Source organism: Lepisosteus platostomus, chromosome 4 (genome assembly GCF_059453375.1).
Source record: "Lepisosteus platostomus isolate fLepPlt1 chromosome 4, fLepPlt1.hap1, whole genome shotgun sequence".
Classification (NCBI taxonomy): Eukaryota; Metazoa; Chordata; class Actinopteri; order Semionotiformes; family Lepisosteidae; genus Lepisosteus; species Lepisosteus platostomus.
This window is the reverse complement of record NC_142614.1, coordinates 62,816,219-62,841,320: the sequence shown is the minus strand read 5'-3', so window position 1 is coordinate 62,841,320 and position 25,102 is coordinate 62,816,219. Positions and strand designations below refer to the sequence as shown.

Genomic DNA, 25,102 nt, shown 5'->3' with positions numbered 1-25,102 from the left:
CTACCAGATTTCAGTGTTAGCCACACCCCGAAATTCTTCTTCCTGCTGTGCGACAGTCCTACTGTCCAATAGAGTTCCGCGATCCTCCGCCAAAGCCCCAGTAACCACCAATCAGAGGGCTGAATCGCCGGTCGAGGCGAAACTTGGATAGTATCATGGTTGGTTGTAAAGCCTGTCGGTGGAGGGACTCGAAAGCAGTACGGGTCTGCAAGCAGGTTAGTAATATTTGTTTTGGTAAATTTAATGTGTCGATTTCAACGATTGCTTTAATCTGGAGAAAGTAGAGCACGATAATATGGGGAAAATATCGCAGGGATGACATTGAACACTCAGAAATTCAATCGCAAATCCTCCACAGAATAAGATCCTTTTAAGGCCGTTGACTCAGCCTCAGGCGTGCTAGCAGTATGATGAAACGAGAAGTTTGTGTATCTATTCGTAATCGCAGTCGAGGTTTATATTAATTATTTCAACCAAGAACTTTTGAGTAGGTTGATGCGATTTGCAAGGGGCTGTTTCCCGGGAGAAATGAGCTCTGGGCGACAGAAGCGTTTTTCTTTTGCTAATCAAACCCTTCCGAGAGGCAGCTGCGCATGAGATGTTACAGGCCTTCCTGCTTGGAGGAATCGGGTTGCCGGTGGGAATGTGAACGGGAGTGGGATTCTCCTGGGTTTGGCCTTTTCCAGGGGTGGGCGGCAGATAAATGTGATCATCGATAAATATGACTATTCCGACATCGGAGTGAAAATTATCGGGCACATCATTTGTCTTTCGCCTGTGGTCTGAGAATATGGGGCCTGCTGTACGTGTGCAGTCATGGTAAGGCAGGCAGGCGAGCGAGGTCTTTGTCCGAAACCGGAGGGGCTTACGAGTGAGCGAGATTGTTACAGCTCGCACGTATGCAGTTAATATAAATACAGAGAATAACGATGTTCATGATTAAAAATGATTCCACTGTCGTTTCCCTGCGTTCTCCTGGCGATTTGCATTGGTTGGTCTATCTGTGGCAGCTACGTTTCTGCTAGATGCAGCAGCCATTTCGTTTCCAGCGGTGCAGCTTTTATTTTTGCTGTGCGGAGCTCGCTGCTGCGGGCTCTGCGTTAGGCTACAGTGATCATTCTCAGAGGTTACAGTATTTTTTATTTTAGCATTGCTTTTAAATTCTAGAAATTTCCTGTGTAAGATATGGCGATTACTCTTCTAAATTCCGTCCTTTTTGGTATTATTTTTTGCCTTGTTCGCTTAGTTACAAACTGTATCTCGGGCATTAGGTTGGCGGAAACTCTTTTACCCTAGCAGCAAATATTTTTTTGCACACCCAGGTTATCGTGTAGCATTAAAATGTAACATGGCCCTTCAGTCCTCCTGCCTCTAGTCTGATTTAATATATATATAGAATTTTAGTAGTTTTACTCCTGCTCAGTGCCTGCTTATTAAACGAGATGTGTGTGTTGCATCAAAACGCTGCAACAGGTAAATGGAAATGATCAAGTAAACGGAAAGACAGTGATTCAATGTTTTTTTTTTATTCGTGATAGGTTTTAAGCAGTTCTTGGAGACCTCAGTAGTTCCCGCCCACAACACGCCCATTAAACCAGAATAAATAGTGGTAAGTGCTTGAGGCGAAATCAATCGCTTCCAACATTGGTAATTTCGGGTGTTTTTCCTGTATGTAAAGCTAAAATTTACCATGGTCGCTTTCAGCACTTTCGCCGAGAGAAGAGCCCACTTTCATTTCATCTTCGTTAAAAGACAATGGAGACTGAAATTGAACAGCAGGAAGAAGAGACTACATTCAGCAACACAGAGACAAACGGTAAGGCAGATTGACGTGACATTGCCAGCGTCTTCGGTGCTCGTCCCCGAGTACGAATTCTTGTTCGGCAATGAAATGTTCTTTTCCAGGTTGGTGCTTTTTTCAGAGAAGGGTTTTGTTCCCTGGTTTTCAACAAGGGATGGTTGCTATGATTTGTTTGCAGTTTATTTTTTTAAACAATTTTCCTACCGGTAAATCATGAGATTTGCTTGTATTGATTTTCTACAAGTCACGTTTTACTCTGTGTAAAAGTAAAACAAAACTGTAGATTAATCTGAATCCCATAATCGAGAGAGAATTTTCTACTAAGAAATGCACCATCCAAATAAATGCAGAGCTAAAACACATTCAGAAAGATTCAGAAATTATATCCATAACGGTACATCGGATGGATGTTTCTCGTTTTTTTATTTAAAAGCTCAGGAAAAAATAACCCCCTTATCACTGTATGAAAAAAAAGATTAAATGGACTTTCACTAATGTTCTGTAAATAGACAATCATCAGCTTTTGTCCTGTGTCTGAAAAGAAGGATGGTTCATGAAAATGGTCGCACAGAATGAGGGTCTTTGGTTACCATGGCAATATCACAAGCAAAGGTTCACTGTGCTTCCAGAGATAAAGCTTGCTAATTAAATTCAGCCCTTTAGTTTTCAGTGTTTTCAATTTATGTTGGCTGTAATGGTTATTGAACTAACTGGATAATTTCAAGCATTTCCAGTCCTTCCAGTTTGCAGATGAGCTTTTCAAAAGAGACATTGTAATCTAGAATACATTATACGAAGGATCAGTTATTTGACGTACAATGGTTGAGCAATTAAATTTTTACTACGCTTCAATAACCCCCTTTTCATCTTTTCTGATGTAAATGCCACACGCTTATTTGATGTTTGAGGTGTTACAACAGCTGATAGCGTGACAGCCATATAATTAAAATATGGAAGTCAAATATTTTGCATATAATTGTGAAAAGTAGTCATCATTAGATAAAAAAAAATTCAGGGTGCAGTTTTTGTTTAATGTGGGTTGCTACAAAAGTAAAGCCTCTTGTTTTGTTTGATGCACAATAAAATGAAAGGCATTGCTTTTGTTCTGGCCATTGCATAAATTTATAGCGGTGGTGATTACTTATAGAGCAAATATGTCCATTTTCTCACAATGTTCGTTTCAAAGTTAGTGATGGCCTTTGGTCTTATTTTTTTTTTCCGCTGCTGATTAACCGAATTTAGCTAAATCAGGCTTGAAGAAATAGCCACCACTCTGTCAGCAATAGATGTCAATTTTTCTTAGGAAAACGCCCGGCAGAAGACATGGAGGAAGAGCAAGTCTTTAAGAGGTCTCGTAACACCGATGAAATGGTAGAATTGCGAGTCCTGCTTCAAAGCAAAGTAAGTTTTAGAACTGATTTAAAAAAAAAATTGGTCAGCATTATGCTAGAATTATGTGATTATTCTGAAATATTGTTGTAACTTCACTTTGTTTTATCAAAGAATGCAGGTGCTGTGATTGGAAAGGGTGGAAAAAACATTAAAGCCCTCCGTACGGACGTGAGTATTTCTTAAGAATAAAGGATCGTTTGAATTTTTCTGATGTGTTCTTTGGATGTAAAGACCCTTTGGTAATATTTGCTTATGAATAAAGGGAAAATAAGGGAGGGGGCAGGCGGAGTACGTTAGCCAGCCGTCTGTTTTGATTTGGGATCAGACCTAATTAGAGGCTTTTACTGATCCTTCCAAATGGCTTTTTTGTTCAGTAATTCCAAGTACTAACATAATTCCATAATTTTTCGCTAAATTAATTAATCTTAATGAGCAACACAAAATACAGAAACGCCCGTTTAATGTACATTTCTTTCTAATTAGGCAAACCTGATCTTGGCTAAAATCTAGCCGTTTCATTCTTCCTTTGTGACATTGTCGTCAAGAGTGTACATTAACATGCATGCAGAATACAGCGGGTCATTAATGCATTTTAGCTCTGTGTACAAAACTGGTTTTAAGAGAGCAATTTCATTTGGAAAGCATTTTAGCAGCTGTCCAAGTGAATTTATATAGGTTGGCTGATGTGAAAATACATCATTATGAGCAGTATTGTTCACAAAATGATTAGTTGGAGGACTGTACAAACTCCTTTTTACCTGGAATAAAGTTCATAGGAGTTTTAGTCTACACATCTAATGCCATAACCCCCCACCCCCCAAGCAATTGCCTGAACTCTTGAGCAGACCTATAGGTTGTTTTTAAGATGACTTATTTTAATTCTAGTTCTAAACGACAGTCCGATGGTCCATTCTATTAACTTGTTCAGTGTATAGCGGCAATGCAGTCAAGTGTACTTGTTCATTCTTCACAGCCTCTTGTAGAGAATATCATAGTGATGAGTATAGTTTGTATTCAATTAAAATTTATTCCTTTTCCCCCTCTTCCCTCTCCTTTTTTATTTTTTTTTATTTTTGGCCACCTATCTCCGTTGCCCATGTACTGGATCGACATGCCCCTGCGTTGCCCATCATGATGTTGGCCCATCCGCCCCTGAACGCCCATGTGACTCCCCGGTTGGCCATGCCCATAAATGTGCTCATTCCCAAACGGGCACCTTACTTGACAACTTCTGATTGAATGCCCTTGCCCAATGCCAACATCCACGAACGCCAATGACCAATGCAGTACAATGCCAGTGTATCAGTCCCAGACAGCAGTGGCCCCGAGCGGTATGTCCCAACAGTTTATGCCTCACTGCCTGATTAGAAAGAGAAAAATGTATTTTATAACCTGCCTTTGTTTTTTTTTGTTTTTGGAATAGTAATCCCCTTTTCAAAACGGTGTACTGTTTTTAGTTTTTCTGTCTTATTTTCCCCATGAAGTCTTTTTTTAGTTTGTTTTTTTTTGTCACTGGAGTTTCACGTGAGTTGCCCACTCGGAGAAATCCACTACTTCATTTGAATGGAAGGAGCACAGCTTGAAGTGTTGCATATTTTTGCTGCGTTATTAATCATGAATTGTTGAAAGCAGTCTTTCTCGCTCTGTCCTTGTGGCCCACCTTGCTCCCCCCTTCCTGTGCCCCTTCCCCCCCACCCCACCCCCCCCCAACATCACCTCTCCATAATCTTGAAGAAAATATGCTAGCGCTCTGCCCACTCTTTCACTACTCATTACTGTCTGTTTTGTTTTTTTTTGTCCTGCATTCTTGTTTGGTTCTCACAGGGCCCATCAGTAATACTGTTATCTTCCAACTTCTCATAACCTTGCTCCAGTTTTCTGTCCGGCTACAGTGTTCACCACTTTGCATACTTTCCTGCTTTTTTATTCCCCCCCTCCCCTTATGAGAAGGTGTGCCAGTGTTACAAATGTGATGGCGAGACTTTCCAAAATTCCTGGTGGTGGGGGTTGTAAAAGAATTTCCAGAGTCTCCTCTCCGCTATGTTCTTGCCCACTTAATCTGAGCCCTTCCACTTTCCCATTCTGCAAGACCTGCCATTGTTTTATTTATTAAATGTGAGGATACAAATGCATGTTCTTAACTTGTATTGGAGTCCTGTATTAGTGATTGGGGGGAACCGTTAAAATATGTTCTACATTCCTAAAATTAAAGTATGAGCTGCATACATTTGTGCTCTTTGATATTAGAATTTCATAGCACTTTATCTAAAAACTTTTTTTCTCTTTTCTTTCCCCCCTTTTATTTTTGTCTTTTTTTTTCCCATTTCTTGTGACGTAAATTGTTTTAAAAAGTATTCTGAGCATCAGTGCGGACATTGAGACCATTGGAGAGATTCTGCTGAAGATCATTCCTACTTTGGAAGAGGTGATTGCTTTTATTCCCTAAAGGACGATAGTTTGTCTCCAATGGGCAGTAAGGGGTGGGACTTCATTTGATAATAAATGTGGATGAAGATTGTTGAAATGCATTTTTCTTTCAAGGTCGTGAAAGGTTTTATGAGTCATTTTTTTCTTGTCTGTTTCCATTTTATGCAGTAGTTTATTTGTGATTCATTTGTATTGTTGTTAATTATAAGTGCTTCCATTTAATTGCTAAAAGGTTCTAAAAAATGCTTCAGTTTTTATTTTAGTGATGGATACTATCTGTAGATTCTCATCTCTCTCTGTTTTTTGTATGCTAATGTTTGTTTTTGTATTTGTGTAGTACCAGCATTACAAAGGAATTGATTTCGATTGTGAGCTGAGACTTCTCATTCATCAGAGTCTAGCAGGGGGCATCATTGGAGTCAAAGGAGCCAAGATTAAAGAGCTGAGAGAGGTAAGTATTTGTCTAGCGCTTTGATATTTTAACTTGTAAGTTTTTGTTTTGAATCATTACTGTAAAAGTAATGGCACTTAAACAATTGAAGGATTTTGTTTTTTTTTTGTGAATTAATATAAGCTGTGAGAATTGTTTAATTTTTATGAAGTTCCCATTTATTGAATCTGCTAAGTACCTCAATTGTTGAAATTCAATCTTGATTATATTTGACTTTTTAGATTAAGAGAATAATTTGTAATTCTGTCATCAGCAGTATAGCCATCTATTAAAGCCATTCGTTGTTGGTAATTTGTGAAAAGGCTGTCTGACATTTTTTTACTTGAAATGTATTTAGCAATATACTTATCTATTAAGCACTGTTCTGTTCATGTGTTGAAATGGTATTCTGACATTGAATTTCTACTGATCCAAGCTGAATTCATCAGCTCCTCAGTTTATATAAATGCCAATGACCCAGATGCCTTGGGGGATATTGACACTGAATATTTATGCAGCACCTGTCGTTTGTGATATTTGGTAATTAGAGATAATAAGCTTGCTGTGGTACATGTTGCACTGCGGTTGGGCTACGTGGAATCTGGCACAGGCAATGCATCAAGAGCTGCCCATTAATTTATACATTTTATGATGAATTTCTAGACCCCATGAGTAGAATAAAATTCATGACCTACGTTAATAAAGTGGTGAGCTATATGACCAAGCTATATTAATTTATATTGTGAATAAAAGCTTTACTGAATTTGGGGGGTTTTGTTCCTTCAGAGGAGAAGAAAGATTTTAAGCGTTTGGTATAAGATAAATATTTTGGGGGTTTCTTTGGTCTTAAATTGTATCTTAATTTTCTAATTTCAGAATACGCAAACAACCATCAAGCTCTTTCAGGAGTGTTGTCCTCATTCCACTGACAGAGTAGTGCTTGTTGGGGGAAAACCTGACCGTGTGGTGGAGTGCATCAAAATCATCCTGGAATTAATATCTGAGGTAGGTTGAGGAAGCTTTCTGTTTTCAGATATCAGTATCTTGTAGATTTTGAGAGATGAGAATGATTTTCTGAATAAAATAGGGTTCTTTGTGGTGCAATTATGAAAACTCATTACAGCCATTATATTTTAAATTTAAATGGTGCCCTTAATTCAGTAGGTACCTTAGATGGACTTGAGCACCCTTCTGTTTTTTCCTAGCCTGCAATTAATTATCTTTTTAGGCCCCAATTAAAGGACGTGCCCAGCCTTATGACCCAAACTTCTACGATGAAACCTATGACTATGGCGGCTTCACCATGATGTATGACGACCGTGGAAGGCGTCCAATGGGTTTTCCCATGCGAGGTCGAGGAGGGTTTGACCGCATGCCCCCTGGCCGAGGTGGTCGACCCATGCCTCCGTCGAGAAGGGATTATGATGATATGAGCCCCCGTAGAGGACCTCCGCCGCCTCCCCCAGGAAGAGGAGGCCGAGGAGGCAGCAGAGCTCGTAACCTGCCCCTGCCTCCCCCACCACCGCCCAGAGGAGGGTAAGATGACTACCTAATAAGGAAGCTCATAGCATCATGGGGAGGTTAACAACTGTCACTGTAAATTTACAGTTTTGCTGTTCGTTCACCTGCAGTGTTTATTTTTTGTGGTCCAGCTAATGTCTTGAGAATATAGCTTCAAAAGAAGATATAAGGCCAAAGTGGAGTTTTAAAATATACTGTTTGCATTTATTTAATTGGATGATTGCTTGTTCATAGATTTAACATTTTGTCTTTGTGTGTAAAAGGTCTGCCTTTATCGTATACAATGCATATCTGTCAAATTCTCATCCCACACAAATGTTGGCACATAATTCGTAAATCTGTGTGGGATTTTTCTTTCCCTCCAGCTTCTGCCAAAATAGGTTTGCAGGACTATCAAAGTACTCCAGCTAGCTGTACTCTTGTTTAAGTACACAAACGGTAAAGCCAAAGTCTTCACAAACTATAAAGTCACAAGGTTGTATGTACCCCATTCTCAAATTGTTTGCAGAGATGAGCAGTTTTCCTACGAGACCTATCATGCCCATGCAGACGACGGACGAAAGTAAGTTGTTTTCCCCACGGCTGTGTCCATATTGCAGGGTAATGGGACAAAGGTGCTGTCTTTATTCAGGTGTATTTTTCAGAAAATTACAATGTGTTTAAATGCATTCTTGGAAGGGTTTGTGGTCATGTCTGTTTTCACAATGCTTTCCATGTTGGAGGCATGTGGGGTTAAGCATTCCCCCTTTCATTATGATGGATATACAAAAAGTCCAGTGCTTACAAGGTCATGAAGAATTTAATCTTGCTTCTTATGTCCTACTACAAAATGCTCCCTGGTGGATAAATGATCGTATAAAGGAGCTCCAGAGACAATACTGATCAGAGGTGGTAAAACCCACCTCTGATAACCTGATTATTTTACTGAAGTGTTCATCTAGTCTTCACCATGGGTTCACGGTACTGATCTTTTCACCCCTGTACTGCCTTTGATCTCTTCGGCTCCATTGTGTTGTCATCCAAGTATATTTTAAAACTCCTGATGCAGGTTTGGTGCACGTCTTACGCCTTTTACGGTAAAAAAAGGTTTTTCAGTTATGCAGCGTTGAAATGTGTATGGTTTCACCTTAACCTTTCACCTAAAAGGTTGGTATTTACTACTACCTTTTTATCTTTGTCCTGTTTATTTTACAACAAAATTTGTGCATAATGCAAAATCGCATTAAAATTCAGGTTTAATATTTTTCCTTGTAAATTGAATTTCACTATTGCTATTGCACAGAATTTATATTTAAGTATTTGAAGAATATATTTTACTGCAGTAACTGCTTACTTTCCCATTGGAATTAATAAATAAAAATAAAAAACATTTATTGCTTGGGACACGTATACTGGACATAACAGTTTGAATAAAACAATTTTTTTCCTGTACTAGGTTTATGACTTAGTACCGCTCAGTAAATCACTTTAATGCTCCAAGGATGATATCTTGATTAGAAGCTGTATGTAAGCTGCAAATAACCTAATAATTTTAGGACATGGTAAAAACTACTTACAAAAATATTTTTATGGATTACATCTAAGGAACAAGGTTGAGGTGAAAAAGGCTCTTATGAAATATGAAAAACTATTTTCATTACATTTCATGATTTTTTTGCAGTGAGAATGAATTGAAGGTTTTCTTAAATTTTCAAATGTTTTTTTCTTTAAGTAATGACAGAAGAGGGAGGCCTGGCGATCGGTATGATGGAATGGTAAGGTGATCGCTTTTCGTTATTGAATTCAGGTATTAAGCCTGAGTTTTGTACCGTGGTTTATTAAAATCTGCACTTAATTATGAAACCAGTTATTGAGGGTAAATATAAAAGGTGGTATTCAAAGGGTGTGTTTGTTATGCATTTTTGATCTCCCACAAAGCCCTTAGGTTCATATCGAGCTTGGCTCACACACACTGCCAGTTTTGCCTTTTGTGTTGCCAAATACATTTTAAAAAATTGTCAACTTGTTTTTATAGTCATTATTTTGGACAAAGATTGGCACCAAAGAAGTTGATCTGTTGCTGCTTAATGTTGAAGTTAGCCAACAACTGCAGCTCTATACCACTGTAGAAGTCTTTATTTTATTTTCAAATTATTTTAACAATGCTTTTGAACATGCTGTAATTTCCCTTGTAGTTTCAAAAAGCTAAGTCTAAGAATGTCTTGAAAGTAACAAGTACGGCTTTATCATATAGTTCTAGTTTTAAGACCCCTTGCATTTTACAGTTTAATTTTAACTGTAAGCATTGCACACAACTGAGTAATATGATGTATCCGTTACGTGCTGTCATTACATTTGTAATGGTCACCAAGCACACTGAGGGAAACGGGCTTTTAATTGGATGTATCCAACCACATAAATGTCACTCGAGTATGGTGCCTAGCCAGTGTATCCTTGTTTTGTGTGTACTTTTCTTGTAAGTGTAAGTGTTTATTAAAAAAACTTTTAAGTGATATTTAGGAATTTACCTGGTCTGTCAGTAGTTACATTTTGTGGAAAAGAGATGATCAAGAGAACAGTGATTGTAAAACTGGATAGTTTGTCATCTTTACTATATTGAGCAAATAAATCCATACCTTTCTATAAGAAACAAATATTTCACTGAAGGGTTTGGAAAATATTTAGATTCTAATAGCTGATGGTCATGGCTGGTTAGAACCCTAGTAGGCTCAAGTCATTTTCAGTGGAATAATAAACATCTTCTCAACTTTTTCTTTCTTTTAAAATGAGTGAAGATATATTGTAGGAGCTCTATATGTTTAGTAACATGCTGTTAATAACTGGATTTATGTTTTAGAAAAGCAAAGTTGTTTACTAAAAACCTGTTTAGGGTAGCAATGTCATCAGTATCATGCTGAGAATTACAGAAACACAGTGATCTCTTTACAAGTGACCATGCCCAAATAAACAATGAGGGTGCAGTTTGTGATTTGACAAGACCGGTTTAATTCAGTGTAGTGCAAAAAAGATGTCAAATTTAAATATTGCTCCTGACATCAGACGGATCTTTACTTCACAATCTGTAACATGCAGGGAGCCGGCTGGCTCCGCTTTCCATTGCTAGGCAACGTATTTTTGAATTACCTGTTTCCTTGACTACCAAGGAGCAGCTGAATACGTCGGTGAAAGCCATCAAACCCCACAATGAATGCTGAGTACATACAAAAAAAGCATGCGACTGTAAACAAGCCCTGAAAGAGATTTGTACTGCAGCTTCGGTAGTCAGGCTTTCATTGTAAAGTGAATGTCAAGTTGATTTTTTTTTTCTCTTCTGTTAAAAATAGAGGCTGATTCTGGATTTTTTTTGGGGGGGGGTATTTCGTATTTACCAGTTGTTTCTTGTCTTGTGTTAAAGTGTGTTACATTATAATGTTAAATATATGATGAGGCAACCACACAATCAAATATTGTTGAAATTGTCATGAGACTTACATTTTTTTCCTTCTTTTCATGTCATAAATGCAACAGAGTGGGGGTGGATACGGTGAGTGCCCTTTAACTGCTTTTCATGTACATTTATACACACTGACAATTTAATTATTAGACTAAAAGAACAAATTGGTTCCAATGCTGGCAAACCAGGGTTTTTAGTTTTGATATTTTGACATGGGTTCTAATTTTAACACTACACAGACGTTGAATTGCCAAATAAAACGGACAAAAAGAAAAGTTTTAAAATACGTGCAGTATGAAGGTCTAGATAGTAGAGCAAGTGTTTATTTTACTGCTTTTGTAGCTAATTACTAATCTAATTGTGGTATGCTTTATAGATAACAATTCATCCTGGGAACCCTTCCAGTCTGGTGAGTATTAATGCTTATTATTTTTATGTGCATCATATTTAATACTTTGATAAAATGCCTTTTTTAATGTATACATTTAAGATTTTTCTCCATGTAGTAACCTATGTGAAATGCTGCAACTTTAGAAAAATCATTTTTTCTTTCTGCAAGTTATTCATATTGATAGAGAAGTGTCCAGATCTTGTAAGGGATAATGTCTTGCTGTACAATGTGATCAAGGTCATGGAGTCATAAATATCTTTGTAAAACATTTAGAGGTGATGGAATGACACATAGGATTAAAATGTTCATTCCTTTTTGTTTTTTGCAGGTGGTCGTGGGTCCTATGGTGACATAGGGGGGCCTGTTATCACGACACAAGTTACCATCCCAAAAGATGTGAGTCTAATAACTGAATTCTATAAAAGTTGATGATGTAATTCAGTCAACCTGTCTGCTATCTTCCTTGTTTGTGATGTGCCATTGTTTATTTCAGTTGGCGGGATCAATAATCGGGAAAGGGGGGCAAAGAATCAAGCAAATCCGACATGAGTCTGGAGCATCCATTAAAATAGATGAGCCCCTGGAAGGATCTGAAGATCGCATAATCACGATCACTGGCACGCAGGACCAGATCCAAAATGCACAGTACCTATTGCAGAACAGGTAAGTGCTCAACGTAATCTTTGAAGTCTTCTTGTGCGAGTTCTGTTGTCTTCTGCTCTTGTACTTATTTACTCTGGTCTGCCATTAATGTTTCCTTACCTCTTTGCTAATATATACTAACTTCTACTAACAGTGGGGGAAAACTTGACAAAGCTTTCTCCTTTTTGTGAAACTGCTGTAGGTTAAAACAAAATTCAGAAATGAGCTAAAAGATCACATGCAAAGTCAACTTCTAATGAACAGGGTCTGGTGAAAGTTGGCCTAGTTCTGTGTGGAAGACTAGTGATTTTGTTGTTTTTAGTTAGATGAATTGACAACAAATCACAGTCTACCATACGGCACAGGCTTAGCCTCATCTGGATGAATAGAGAATGTGACCGTTTTTTCGGTGAAAGCAGCATTTCACACGCATTACTTACTAACGTGAATGCCTTTCTAACAGTCTTCTTCAAGCTTGCTTCTAAAGGGGCAGGACTAACTGCTGTGATGGATGCCTTCTACTTGTCTGATGTTCAGAAGAAATTCTTGTATATCCAGTTTTGTTTATTTTATATTTCAGTGTGAAGCAGTACTCTGGTCGATTCTTCTAAAGGAGGAGATTAAGATTGAAGGAATACCGCGCTGCTTGTTTTGTCCCTGCTTCTGTTAAGAGCCAACATTCCTCTGCTTAGGTAGATGTTCTGCATTTGGGGTGTAGTTTCCAATTCTGCTTCTTTTCCATCTGATGTAACCAGATTCTTAGAACTTTAAATGTATGGAGTTTCAAAACAGCAGCAGAATGAGTGGATTCTTTTAATTTTTTTTTATTTTTGTTAAACTTGTTTTGATGAATTATTGTAATGTGTTTTCTGTAATTTAGAGTAAGCTCATCTGTATGTACACTGTTTGTATGGGCAAAAGTACTGGTAGCTCAAACGTGCCAGGCATCCATTCAGTACAATGTGCGGAATGTAATCGTTTTGTAAGGAACATTTTATGATTTTTAAAATAAATTTAGTAAATTGTTCTTCCTTGCTATTTTCAGTTAACAAAAGGCTAGGGGCTGTATAAAGAAATGTAAATATACTTTTATAGATTGAATTTCCATAAAGGATTTTTTTTCTCTGTGGGTTATATTCTAATGTACTGATTGGACCAAAAACAGGGGTGAGGTGGGTGTCTTCAGAGCCTGCCAGTCATGTTAGATGTGTAATCAGAATTCAACAGTGTATTGAGCTCATGTCTTGTATAAATAGGATTGATCAATCAATCAAGTAGTGCACATTTTTTTCCCTCAAATGTAGACTTAGATAAAGTTCATTGGTCTTGCTAAAGCCTGTTTTCTACTTGTCTCTAAGCATTTTTAACGTTAAAAGTAATCTTTACACTTAACCATTCAGGGAGTATATGCAGTATTGCTAACCAATGCGCAGGCCTTTTCTGTCAGAAGTTAAGGTGATTGTCATTTCATCATACTTCTGAAGTCCTGCTGTAGAATATGCTGCAAGTCTGAGTAATAAAGAAAATGCCACCCTTTTAATAGATGCGCTTTTTTCGAGAGTGTTGTTAACACTATATTCTTTCAAAGTTTGGGGAAAAAACACAATTTTCAGGGCAACTGTGACCTAGCTGGTGAGTGGATTGGTTTTTGTTTAGCTTCCATTTGATTTGCCTCAGTATTTTACATTCACCCTTTTCTGCTTGGATCCATAAATTAGCGAGGAGACTTAATCGAACATGCACGTATCTCAGTCTCTTTTTAAAATATCTTGACAAGGTTTTCTGAAAAATGCTGTGAACACAAGGAGGATGGTATTGCCTGGCCTTTCAGACCTTATCAGGTACAAGTAGTGTTGCTGTTACAGTGAGCTGAATTAAACAGGATATTTTCCCTTTCTGGGTGGAAAAACATTGATTTCCTTGCCATTTCCCATTCTTAGATGGGCAAGTCAAGCAAGTGACCTGAAGACCACCTGTCCCTATGAACTGTACTGTTACAGTGTGCAACTTTAGTAGGTTTTTTGTAATCTTGTATTTTATGGAAAATTTTGCTGAGATACGAAGTATGTGACCCTTCTTTTCCATTGCAGGTGTTCAATCTATTTAATAAAGGTTGAAATGCAACAAATCCATGTTCTGTGAATTTCAAGGGCTGCATATGGAAAATACATGTATTCTTTCAAAAGTAGTTTGTCTTTGGTGCACTCTAAAACGTTTGTTTTAAGTCATGAGGTGTTTTATATCTTTCACTTAAGTAATGCCTTCTCTTGAGGTGTGCAGAGTATTCTCTGGTTACTCGTGGGATTTTGTATTGCATTTTAGTGTCATGTCTAGCACCACCTTAATGCAAATCTGAATCATTCCAAGTAATATTTGACAACTGTTAGGTTGGATTGAAATCGGTATCAAGTATCCATGAAGGAAAACGGGCTAAAGATTCAAAATGCATAGTAATTATGAACGCATAGCAATCAATTGAAGATTTGAGAATACCAGATTGTCTAATTGTTTCAGGCAATTTTGGAAAAAAAACGCAGGTTCTATTAGTCCTGATCCTCAATCTTATATTGAATCAAGAAAATAAAATACTACCCATCTGCTCTGAGAATGGAAGCAGATGGTGGTAGACTGCTAAACATGAGTTTCAAATACTTTTTTATTGAACTCGTTTTAAATTGATGCAAAACCCTTACATTTATAACGTCAGGTCAAGATACAATAGGAAAGTGCATACGTAGTAGAAAAGCTTTGATTTTACACCTGTTTGTATTGTGAAATATCTTTAATATTGGGTTGCCTGGACCCTGGTTTGAAAACTCATTAGATTTGTGTGCAGCTGTGATTACAAACGATGCGGTTTTCAGGGGAACAGTACTGAAATATTTCCATAAGATCCGTTGAAGTTTATTATTGAGGTTATGAAACTCACTATTTTTCATTTTACAGAGGCCACAAGTTTAGTTAGAAATTATGAAGACTGCTCTGTAGCGCAGTTAGTACTTTTATGTTTTGTGAATTGTAGAATTAGCAGTTCATGCTCGGGGAAAATTGTCATCTTTCAGGATTTAGACTAGGGGTACATTATGGTATTAACAAAGCAGATCTCCATATGCGGAACATCGAAAGAAACAGCATATATTTAGAAAAGGTATGCAGAATTTGGATATTAGGTTTTATTGCATCATTTTGATTACTGATCGCTTTTGACTGTGATCAATTCACGTTTTTTTAAACGCCATGATCGCTTCGTTAGAAAGTAGACTGGGCGCAGGTGACGAGGTGATGTAATCCTTTGAATTTCAAGCCTTGTGATGGAACACGAAAACAAAAAAGGGAACCAGCATGCCCCGTTTGTGAACAGAACAACGCCTTCGAACCATGCGTGTGCTGGAAGCTAAACGAAGTCGTTCATGAATGATGTCGCTCGCCGTCTGGGCTGTTAACAGCCAGCAACTTCTGACCTGTCGAGACTTAACCAGACAGACTGTCAGTGACAGGCCGCGACGTGGGACAGCTCGGCAGACAACCTCTCGGAAATCGCCTCTTCTTTCTGCTGGTCTGGGCCAGAGGTTCCAACAGGTACACGGCTCTAAGGGAGATTTAGGGGAACCTGATAAGGTACTACATCGATCTAGTCCTGGGACCTCACCTACTGCCGTTTTTGCCATCGTGCCGTGACACCATCCAGTAGAACAACGCATGTGCTCATGCTTTTCGTAACTTGCAAGACAAGACTGTCACGGTTATGTCGTAGATGTTCTCCCCACCAGACTCGATCCCCGTTGAGCATCGCTTTGTGGGATTCATTGACTCGTGAACAGACAAACGATTGACTAGGGCTGTGCAAGAGGAACGGGGGAAAGTGATGTACAGTCACTGATGTACAACTCCTATTTCTTCCAATGGTAGCCACACAACTCTTTTACTAGGCGGTGTCTTTGTCCGTAGACCACCTGTTCATCAACCCTACTAATGCCAAATGTTAATCAGCATGGTTACCTTTGTCCCTTGTAAGTGCACCTGTTACAACATGAACATTTTCTAGATTACTTAGTGAATTGGTTCTCGTTGTGTTGGGACCTTTCTTTTAATACTCTGTTTCATACGATCATGTGAGTAACAGTCTATTGAGAAGCGGTAAACCCCACGCGTTCGCTGCCGAGACAACATACAGAACAGCAGCTGTTAAGTGAGCACTAATCGCGCGAGACCTGCTGTTGCCTTCCAAAGTGAAAGTTGCTCGCGAAGCCCGGACCAGCACCACAGGAGCGCCCGGCGCAGGCGGGCAGCGTGTGGGAGGAGCGTTCGGGTCTGTCTGTGGAGGAGGTAAGTGCCGCTGTGAGAGAAGAGGGAGTTAGGCGATTCGTGTCTTTATTATTGTAACCACCGTGTCCCCGAGCAGAACCCGGAAGAGGTTAAGTCTTTCACGTTAAAGCTAGAACGGGAAGATCTAAGATCTGTTTTGGGTATATTGAACTTCCTCGTCTTGCTGTGATACTTTGTATTGTTCTTCGTTCACTGTTTTGAGTTTCGTGCAATGAAGATTTCCTCTCGATTGCCTAGAGCTCTCGATTTAAATAAAAGTTTATAAGAAAGTATATTACAAATCACGCTTTTCAATAAAATGACAGAAGGGCACGTGTCACATTTTCTTAAAAGGCCATTTTTAATGACGATTCATTTTGTGGGTTTTTTTACCACCACCACTAAGTTGACTCCAGGACTTTGACCATGAGTGAAGAGAATTTTGTAATGACTGCAAGATCGGGTCTCGTGCATGGGTAAAAGCAATTATAAACCCTCATGTGACTTCTGTTACAGTGTGCAAAAGGTACTGCAATCTGTGAGTCGTCACAGTATCCTGTGCATGTTTTTACCCACTCTTCAATGAAAACAAATCGGAATCTGTATAGATTACAGTATGTATTGTAGTTGGATGTGGTGAGTGTAGTCGGTTTCCTATCAGCTAGGGGGTGTCTTTTACACTACACTAACATCACCCCAAAACAAAAAAAAAAAACAATATTTTGTGTTCAGCTCAGTTGATAGACCTAGAAATGTTACACTTTGATGCAGACTGTGATTTGGTGACTTGTTTTGAAAGGTGAAGCTACTGTACCATAAAATATAATTTTAATCAATATTGTGTTGTGGTGCTTTTTACAGTTGCATTTCACTTGATCATCTAAGGATTTCCAGTCAATGTGGAGCTGAATCTAGACTATGGATTCTGCTAAATTGATAGTTTAAGGTTTTATGGAACTTTAGTCCCAGTTTTGTCAGGTTGCTTTTACATGTGTTGGGGACAGTCCTCTGGATTATGGGTAGTGTTAAGTGAACACATTCACATGAATAATTGCCATGAATAAAATTATATTGAGTAGACTAAAAATCAGTTTTTTTTGCACTGTTTCACTATGACTCTTTCCTCTTAATTAGACACTGATTTAGCTGTGAGAAACCTTCTCACTTTGTAGTTGGTTGGTCTACACTAACAAGGCAAAAACATTACTGTACATGTGGAGCAGAATGCACAGAAGTAAGATTTACAAAAATCATATGGCGAACATTGATTGCCAGTGTGTATTCATATTTCCACCATTGTCTTCTTGATATTAAGTGTACTGGTGTGAATGCAGGATGTCATGATGGTAAATTTCAAAGATGGTTTTGTGATTGTTTTTGTATGAAAGTTTTATAGCTGGTTTTTCAGCTAAAACCTGGTTCATTGTTGTTTGGGAATCAGATTTATGATGGCTCAGAGTAGACCAGACAAAAACAGAAAATGAATGATTTACCATTGTGTAAGTCAAAATACTTGACATTATGAATCATCCAAACTGACATATTTAGATACGGTGAATGATAACTGATCAATTTGGGTGACTCATAGCATAAAAAAGCCAGCACAAATGATCATGTATGTGATGGATCACACTGCTTTAAGCAAATTTGTCTTTGTCAGGGAACAAACAGTGATTTAAGCTTAAAATGAATACAGTATATGATACTCAATTATTGTAATCTCACCTATATACCTTTTCATTTCCACAAGTATAAAATGACGTGCAGCAAGCTTATTTGTTAAATAAGATGTTTGAGTGGGGAGCTGCGTCAGTACGTATTGGCTGCAAAGGAGCAAGTAAAGGCTGCTTTCATGCTGAAAAGCAGAAGAGGAGACATTGATTTTTGGCTGAACTGTTGTTGTGTCGGCCATTCAGAAGAAAGCTCTATAGCCAAAATGCTGTGTTTCTTCTTTCTACTTTTCAGACTGGAATTAACACTGCAGGTGTTCAAATGTGCTAAATAGTTTATCAAGGAATTCATCTTTTTAAAATAATCTTCACGTTAATGAAAAACATATTATATCCTGTATAATATGTCTCCTACCTTAAAAGGAGACTGATGTGGAGAGATCTTGTTGCTGTTCCACGGATGAGATGTAAAACTGTGATCCAGACACTTTGTGGTCAGTAAAAATATTAGGGCGTTTCCCGAAAAGAGTAGGGGTGTTACCCCAGTGTCCTGGCAAAATTTCATATTGGCCTTTACCACCATGGCCTCCTAATAATCTCCATCTGTGAATTGGCTTCATTACTCTCCTCTCCTCCCCACTGATAGCTGATGTGTGGTGAGCGTTCTGGTGCACTATGGCTGCCGTTGCATCATCCAGGTGGATGCTGCACACTGTTGGTGGTGGAGGGGACTCCCCATTACCTGTAAAGCGCTTTAAGTGGAGTGTCCAGAAAAGTGTTATATAAGTGGAAGGAATTATTTTTTAATTATTATTATCTCTCCCTGAAATTTCCAACATTGCTTTAGGGATTTTGTGTGTTGGGCGCTTGGAGATACAGTACCTGAGAAACAGTAGATTGAATCCAGGGTTCAACTGCTCTTGCTACACACTTTTAAATTATTGGCGGTTTTCTCAGCCAATATGTTGTGACTCTGTGATGAGCCATCAGGAAGAAAATGCCGCAGAATTCTGAAAAAAATGTGAAGTGAAAACAAAACTCAGAAACTTCTGTTATTTGAATTGCACCCTGTACAAGGCTGTACACTGCGATTTTACTGTAAGCCTGTTAAAACTGTACCATTCCAAAGTTTGCTAAGCCTCGTGTAAATTAAGAACAAGGAAAGAATGACCTTGGTTGGGGGACAGGAGCTCAGAGTGGACCTTTAATCATTTCCAGCCCAGATTTAACAGTCCAGTGCATGAAGACAAGATCAGATTGCTCATTAAAGGCATTAAAGAGTTTTTCTTCCTGTTTTCCAATGCATACAGTATGTGATTATTTTTGATGGTATGAGATTGCTGTAATTCAGTTATGCTCAAGATAAAAAAAACAGTTGTGTGGTTTAAATATGAAATAATGCTGAGACATATGCAAGCAAAACATAATGTTACATTTAACAACTCTGTTTTTCTTTACAAAAATGTTATTGTCGTGTTTTGAGAAGCCTCTGAAAATTTTCACATAATTCTTTCCTCCTGTGGTGCGCTGTGCCAGCTGTTGCTGGGCTACGCTGAACAGTGCTTCCGAAGGGTTCTACGGATGATCGCTGCTGTATTGCATTATTGGGATTGTTTTTTGTCTTCTAGGGGAAGTAAAATGGAAGCACCTCTGTCGCCAAGAGATTCTGGAAAGTTCATAGCAGAAAACAGCAAAGACGTTTTTATTGAAGAAGAGGGGGTATGCAGGATAGCAGCGATGCTGTATGCAAAAAGGGGCTGTAAAGAATTCACAGCTGAAGGCTGGAAAAAGATGAACCCACTGGCTCCATTCTGCAATACCGATGATGCAATAAACTGGGTTTTTGTGGTGGATACTATGAACTTCTCCTTCTGGCCAGATAAAGAAGACCAGCAGTGCACGGTGACATACAAAGGCAAAAGCTACAGTGGGTACATGTCACTTTGTGCTGCTGTCACTAGAGCACTGGATGAAGGTAATATAAACACATCAAATTATGAGATGGAGACAGTAAACTACAATATGCGTTTCTTCATGAAAAGTATCCATCATGATGTCATTTCCTTTCTTCATTAACATTTCAAAGTGAAAAAATAAAATGACAAAAAACCCACCAGAAATTCATTAGGGATTTCTCCCATAGATTCATAATAATATAATTATTATAAAACCTATTTTATATTTTCATAGAATAATACATTTTACTTTACAAGATTAACTCCTTTAAAAAAAATCAGATATATCCTTTTGATCAAGTGATAAAAAATAAAACAAATGTTTACTCTTCATGTACAAACTCTACTACAACTTTTATGTTCTCCTTGACCTCACCTTATTTGTATGCCTGTATTATCATGGTACTTTTGTGTAGTCAGTCAATTGACATTGACTGATCCATTGGTGACTTGGAAACTGGAAGATGGGTCACCTGTAGAACCGAGATTTTAAATGATCTATTTGTGTTTTTCAGCTTTATTAAATAGCATTTTTTTTCTAGGTATTCCCATCACTCAAGCTTCATACTTTGCAAACATGACTCTAGATGACCTGAAGCACGTGCTGCGGTCTGACAATGATGTTCCAATGCCCATGATCGAGGAAAGACACAGAGCACTCACTGAGGCCGGCAAAGTGCTGCTCCAGTATGACGGCTCTTTCCGCCAATTCATGAGTAAAGGTGAAAACAGTGCAGAGAAAATGGTCATGCACATTGTGAAGACCTTGCCATCTTACAGAGACGAGGCTACTTTTGAGGTGAGCATGTAATAATAATAATAATTGCTTACACTTATATAGTGCTTTTCTGGACACTCCACTCAAAGCGCTTTACAGGTAATGGGGACTCCCCTCCACCACCACCAATGTGCAGCATCCACCTGGATTATGCGACGGCAGCCATAGTGCGCCAGAATGCTCACCACACATCAGCTATCAATGAGGAGGATAGCAGAGTAATGAAGCTAATTCATAGATGGGGATTATTAGGAGGCCATCATTGGTAAAGGCCAATGGGAAATTTGGCCATGATGCTGGGGTTACACCCCTACTCTTTTCGAGAAATGCCCCGGGATTTTTAAACCCAGAGAGTCAGGACCTCGGTTTTATATCTCTTCCAAAAGACGGCGCCTGTTTACAGTACAGTGTCCCCGTCACTATACTGGGGCATTAGGACCCACATGGACTGCAGGGTGAGCACCCCCTGCTGGCCCCACTAACACCTCTTCCAGCAGCAACCTTAGTTTTTCCCAGGAGGTCTCCATCCAGGTACTGACCAGGCTCACACCTGCTTAGCTTCAGTGGGTTGCCAGTTGTGAGTGGCAGAGTGATATGGCTGCATGTGTCTTACTGTAGTTCTAAGACTTGCCTGTTTTAAGAAGGGTTCAGAGTTCAGGTCATCTTTTGTTCCGTGCTTGAATCATATCTCTGTGTTGGTACAATAGAACATCAGTAAGAGGTTTACAATCAGCACAATCAATGAAAATTGTTCCTGTGCCTTTTTATCATAAAATACAAGCTCTTTATTTCATTGGTCATACAGTTTCTAAAGCATATGAAACACAAACAACACCTTTCATAAGGAACTGACCTACTATAGGACATCATTGATATTCCTGAATTTTAAATTATCGTAGTATTTATTTTTACCTTGTTCTATTAGTTGTGTATTTCCCTGTGATCGTAGGGTAAGTCTGTTATTTCTAAATTATACAGACAAAATTCCCCTTTAGCAGAAATGTGTCCGTTAAATCCAAAGTCCAGCAAAGCAAAGTCATTTAAACAAAGGGTTTACGTACTGTATTGCATTTCTTTTATAGTGGCCTTTGCTGGGAAGGTGGAAGAGCACTACAATATTTCATGGAGTTGGACAAAAGCACACATGCTCACCTTGCTTGTGGGTCTGACAAGTTTTAGACGATAGGTGATTTCTGTACCATAGCCATTGTTTAGAAAATTGCAGTAAGCTGAATTGAAAGCAACGTCCTTGATTTCAGAATCTGTTATGCTATGTTATGTAATTCTTCTGTCATTTGTACTGTTGTAGAAATATTTCCTACATATAGTTCAAGTAGTTAGCTGCTTAGGCTGCAAAGTAACAAGTAAAGGTTTATTCAATGTGGAAAAGAGAAAAAAAGAAACACAAAGTTTCAGCTGGGGAGCCGTGACACACTTGTAAAAGGCTCCACAGATGAAACGTTGTTTCTTTTCTTCTTTTTTTCAGCATGGAATAAACCTTAACTTGTTCCTTTGCTTCCCACATATATACAGGTTACAAAATATAAATATACAGTTTGTAAGAAAACCCCCCAAAAATAGAGGACCACAGTAAAGTACAGTTTAGAAATAATGACACACAGAAATCAATACGCAGTCTTGATCATCAGGACCTTACTCAGAGCTGTATTGGCTCAGACATTACTAAAAGCCTGTTGTATGTAACGTTTCTCCTAGTAACCATGCTATTCATATGTGTATTTAGTACGAATACCCATATATAATAAGCTGCAGCTATTTAAAACATAAAATCAAGACTTTCTTTGCCTTACATCAGTTGGCCTAGATGTAATTTATGACCTATAGATTTAATCTGTGACCCAGATGTTTCAGCATTTAGAGAGTTAAAATAGAGTTGTTTTTTTTGTCCCGAGTCACCATAGACAAACGGTGTCACCTAATAAGCACATCAATCTCCCATTTTAGTGTTTTATTTTTGTTCTTTTCGAGGAGAAGCAAGTGAAGGTTACCCATCAAGCCCTGTGATGAACTGCATTTGTAGAGTGTTATGCAGTTTGGTCCAAAAATCTGTGCTCCCCTCTTGCTCCTGTTCATCCAGCATTCAGAAATTATTTTTCAGGACGTTTCTGTCCTTGGCAAGACAGACGATCAAACCCTGTCAAATGTGGAAAGCACACGAGAGACACTCTTGGAACACAAACAATAGAATTTCAAACAAGTAGTAAATTAAGCAACAAGAGATACAAACTAAGTTTTCTTTTTTTTCTGCATTTGAGGAGTACTTTTTTTTTTTCCGCCTTCTTCCAGAAACCACTGTTTTTTTTTTTACAACAGGGAAAAAAGGTTTCATTTCATAAGCGAGCCCAGATCCTTGTGGCTGATTTCTGGGGTATAATGGAAGCAAGGGGAGAGGCCAACATTCCTGACCTTGGGTACCTGACAATGTTTGCGGACTACAGGGTGCCTCAGGCTCTTGTCTACCTCGGTGCGCTGAGGTACTCTGATGCACTGATGAAGACCCTCCAGAAAGGTTTGTAGGATTAATTACAATTAGCCACATTGTCTGTCCTAATCGGGCTGTTTTAAAGAATATGTCTCGTAGTGTCATTACAGCTGATTCCCTCCTGTTGAACTTGAGAAGGGAAGTAGACCACTCTAAAATCTTCAAGGCAAAAACTGAGAGTGGTGGATTGGGACTTCCAAGTCCCTGCTGCATAAAAAGTAATGGCCATTCAGTGTTTTATTAGGTCTCAAATTAAATTCAAAATAAACTTGTTATCCCCTGGGAAATTTGTTTTATGGCAGAGTCCAATACAACAATATAACAAAAACAGCCAAACATCACCTTCAAAGAATAAACTACAGTAGTGTTTCAGGAGATAAGAGAGCTATTTTACATTTTTTTGAGAGTGACAACCCAGAGGGGATGAAAAATATCCCACCATTACACCTGGGGACACGGACACAGAGGTGTCTCCCAGATGGGAGTAGTGTAGATTCAGAATGGAGAGAGATAGCCACACACTCAATAATGGCCCCAGTTATGGAGTTCTAATATCTATTACACTGTGTTACACAATAGAGGTTAGTAAGGACTCAGTAGCATGAAGAAAAAATACTATATTTTATTGTGTTTATTGTATAAAATATGGTAAATAGAGGCAGGCTTGATGGTATATAGACAGATGAAGACAACAAACAGGCTGAAGGGTTAGGGCATCGGAATTTACCACGTCAGCAGAAGCACGTTCTGAAGCCAACATGTGAGAAACGCCAGTCCTGCTCACTCATATTGTTCTGTGTGGCATCTGTGTGAGCTACAGTCTTGCTGTGCATGACAGGAAAGACGCTGCCATCTGGAGACCGCAGAGAAGTGGAGATCCGTGGTTGTTCCATTTGGTGCGTCGAGAGGATCAGAGCTCACCTGTGGGACATCACTGAACAAAGAGAAGGACGCAGAGCTGAAGAAGTCAATTCGGCTGTCATTGATTTCTTCCTGTGGCCCTATGCCAAAGAGCACCAGGCAGAAATGGCTCACATCCCTATCCACCACACCCGCTGCATTTATTACTGACTGAGGCATTTCCTCTGTCTTTCATGGTCATTCCAAAACTGTAATAAAAACGACTTGCCTAGGACTTTTCTTAGTCTGGGTTTCTTTGGATATGGGAATGTTTTAATGTGGTATTGCTTCTGTTACTGGGCATAATGCTTGTTTGAAATAATAAACCAATCCAGGGCTTCAATCTGGGGATTGTCTCAGCATTTTCCCTGTGTTATTTATTTTAATGATTAAAATAAATAAACAAATCTGATTGTAAATCTGATGTTTTAACAAATACAGTCTTCGGTATACTGGAAAACAAGTTTCACTGTGGAGCTATAGTGGTTGTTTGTTTAAATTGCTTATTGATTTTTGGCCTGGTACAGCATGTTACTAATGGTATAGTACACATTAAACAAAACTTGGCATATTATAAAGTGGGGAGTCCCATCTCTTAGCCATATCACCCTGCAACTCACACCTGGCAACCCACTGAAGCTCAGCAGGTGTGAGCCTGGTCAGTACCTGGATGGGAGACCTCCTGGGAAAAACTAAGTTTGCTGCTGGAAGAGGTGTTAGTGGGGCCAGCAGGGGGCGCTCACCCTGCAGCTCATGCGGGTCCTAATGCCCCAGTATAGTGACGGGGACACTATACTGTAAACAGGCACCGTCCTTCCGATGAGACGTAAAACTGAGGTCCTGACTCTCTGTGGTCATTAAAGAATCCGAGGGCGTTTCTCGTAAAGAGTAGGGGTGTAACCCCGGCGTCCTGGCCAAATTTCCCATCAGCCTTTATCAATCATGGCCTCCTAA

General features: G+C 38.8%; 2 protein-coding genes and 1 long non-coding RNA gene across 6 annotated transcripts; 2 read left to right on the top strand and 1 right to left on the bottom strand.

Annotated features, from left to right (window-relative positions):
- The first annotated feature begins 90 nt into the window (after window positions 1-90).
- hnrnpk (heterogeneous nuclear ribonucleoprotein K) lies at window positions 91-14,165 on the top strand. Of its 2 annotated transcripts, XM_088630192.1 has the most exons (17): window positions 91-215; window positions 1,539-1,609; window positions 1,705-1,816; window positions 3,105-3,202; window positions 3,305-3,361; window positions 4,481-4,524; window positions 5,546-5,618; window positions 5,958-6,071; window positions 6,927-7,055; window positions 7,279-7,586; window positions 8,080-8,133; window positions 9,283-9,325; window positions 11,079-11,094; window positions 11,381-11,413; window positions 11,724-11,791; window positions 11,889-12,058; window positions 12,618-14,165. In XM_088630192.1, the coding sequence occupies exons 3-17, from the start codon at window positions 1,756-1,758 to the stop codon at window positions 12,646-12,648; spliced, it is 1,299 nt and encodes a 432-aa protein (XP_088486318.1). In that variant the 5' UTR covers window positions 91-215; window positions 1,539-1,609; window positions 1,705-1,755; the 3' UTR covers window positions 12,649-14,165. The 2 variants fall into 2 exon arrangements, with proteins under 2 accessions (XP_088486318.1, XP_088486319.1); XM_088630193.1 differs by lacking the exon at window positions 8,080-8,133.
- Window positions 14,166-16,148: 1,983 nt separating this feature from the next.
- Window positions 16,149-24,383, top strand: qng1 (Q-nucleotide N-glycosylase 1). 3 transcript variants are annotated; one of them, XM_088630195.1, is made up of 5 exons: window positions 16,149-16,363; window positions 19,641-19,987; window positions 20,510-20,766; window positions 23,080-23,275; window positions 24,087-24,383. In XM_088630195.1, exons 2-5 carry the CDS (start codon window positions 19,651-19,653, stop codon window positions 24,317-24,319), a joined length of 1,023 nt encoding a protein of 340 aa, XP_088486321.1. In that variant the 5' UTR covers window positions 16,149-16,363; window positions 19,641-19,650; the 3' UTR covers window positions 24,320-24,383. The 3 variants fall into 3 exon arrangements, with proteins under 3 accessions (XP_088486321.1, XP_088486322.1, XP_088486320.1); XM_088630196.1 differs by lacking the exon at window positions 16,149-16,363 and adding an exon at window positions 16,725-16,868; XM_088630194.1 differs by lacking the exon at window positions 16,149-16,363 and adding an exon at window positions 16,957-16,978.
- On the bottom strand, window positions 22,702-24,098 carry LOC148673568 (uncharacterized). Its single transcript, XR_015936056.1, has 2 exons — window positions 23,976-24,098; window positions 22,702-22,900 (listed from the first exon to the last, which is right to left on the bottom strand). It is a non-coding gene; the product is annotated as an uncharacterized LOC148673568 (long non-coding RNA).
- Window positions 24,384-25,102: the final 719 nt, after the last annotated feature.

What these genes read in the sequence shown, in the direction of transcription:
- qng1 (XM_088630194.1), top strand. Translation starts at nt 16,959, where the DNA reads ATGTATTGTAGTTGGATGTG. An exon ending in CACTAGAGCACTGGATGAAG is followed by an intron (nt 19,988 to 20,509) that starts GTAATATAAACA and finishes TTTTTTTTCTAG; the next exon opens with GTATTCCCATCACTCAAGCT. An exon ending in GATGAAGACCCTCCAGAAAG is followed by an intron (nt 23,276 to 24,086) that starts GTTTGTAGGATT and finishes TGTGCATGACAG; the next exon opens with GAAAGACGCTGCCATCTGGA.
- hnrnpk (XM_088630192.1), top strand. Translation starts at nt 1,756, where the DNA reads ATGGAGACTGAAATTGAACAGCAGGAAGAAGAGACTACATTCAGCAAC. An exon ending in TCCTGGAATTAATATCTGAG is followed by an intron (nt 7,056 to 7,278) that starts GTAGGTTGAGGA and finishes TTATCTTTTTAG; the next exon opens with GCCCCAATTAAAGGACGTGC. An exon ending in AAGTTACCATCCCAAAAGAT is followed by an intron (nt 11,792 to 11,888) that starts GTGAGTCTAATA and finishes TGTTTATTTCAG; the next exon opens with TTGGCGGGATCAATAATCGG.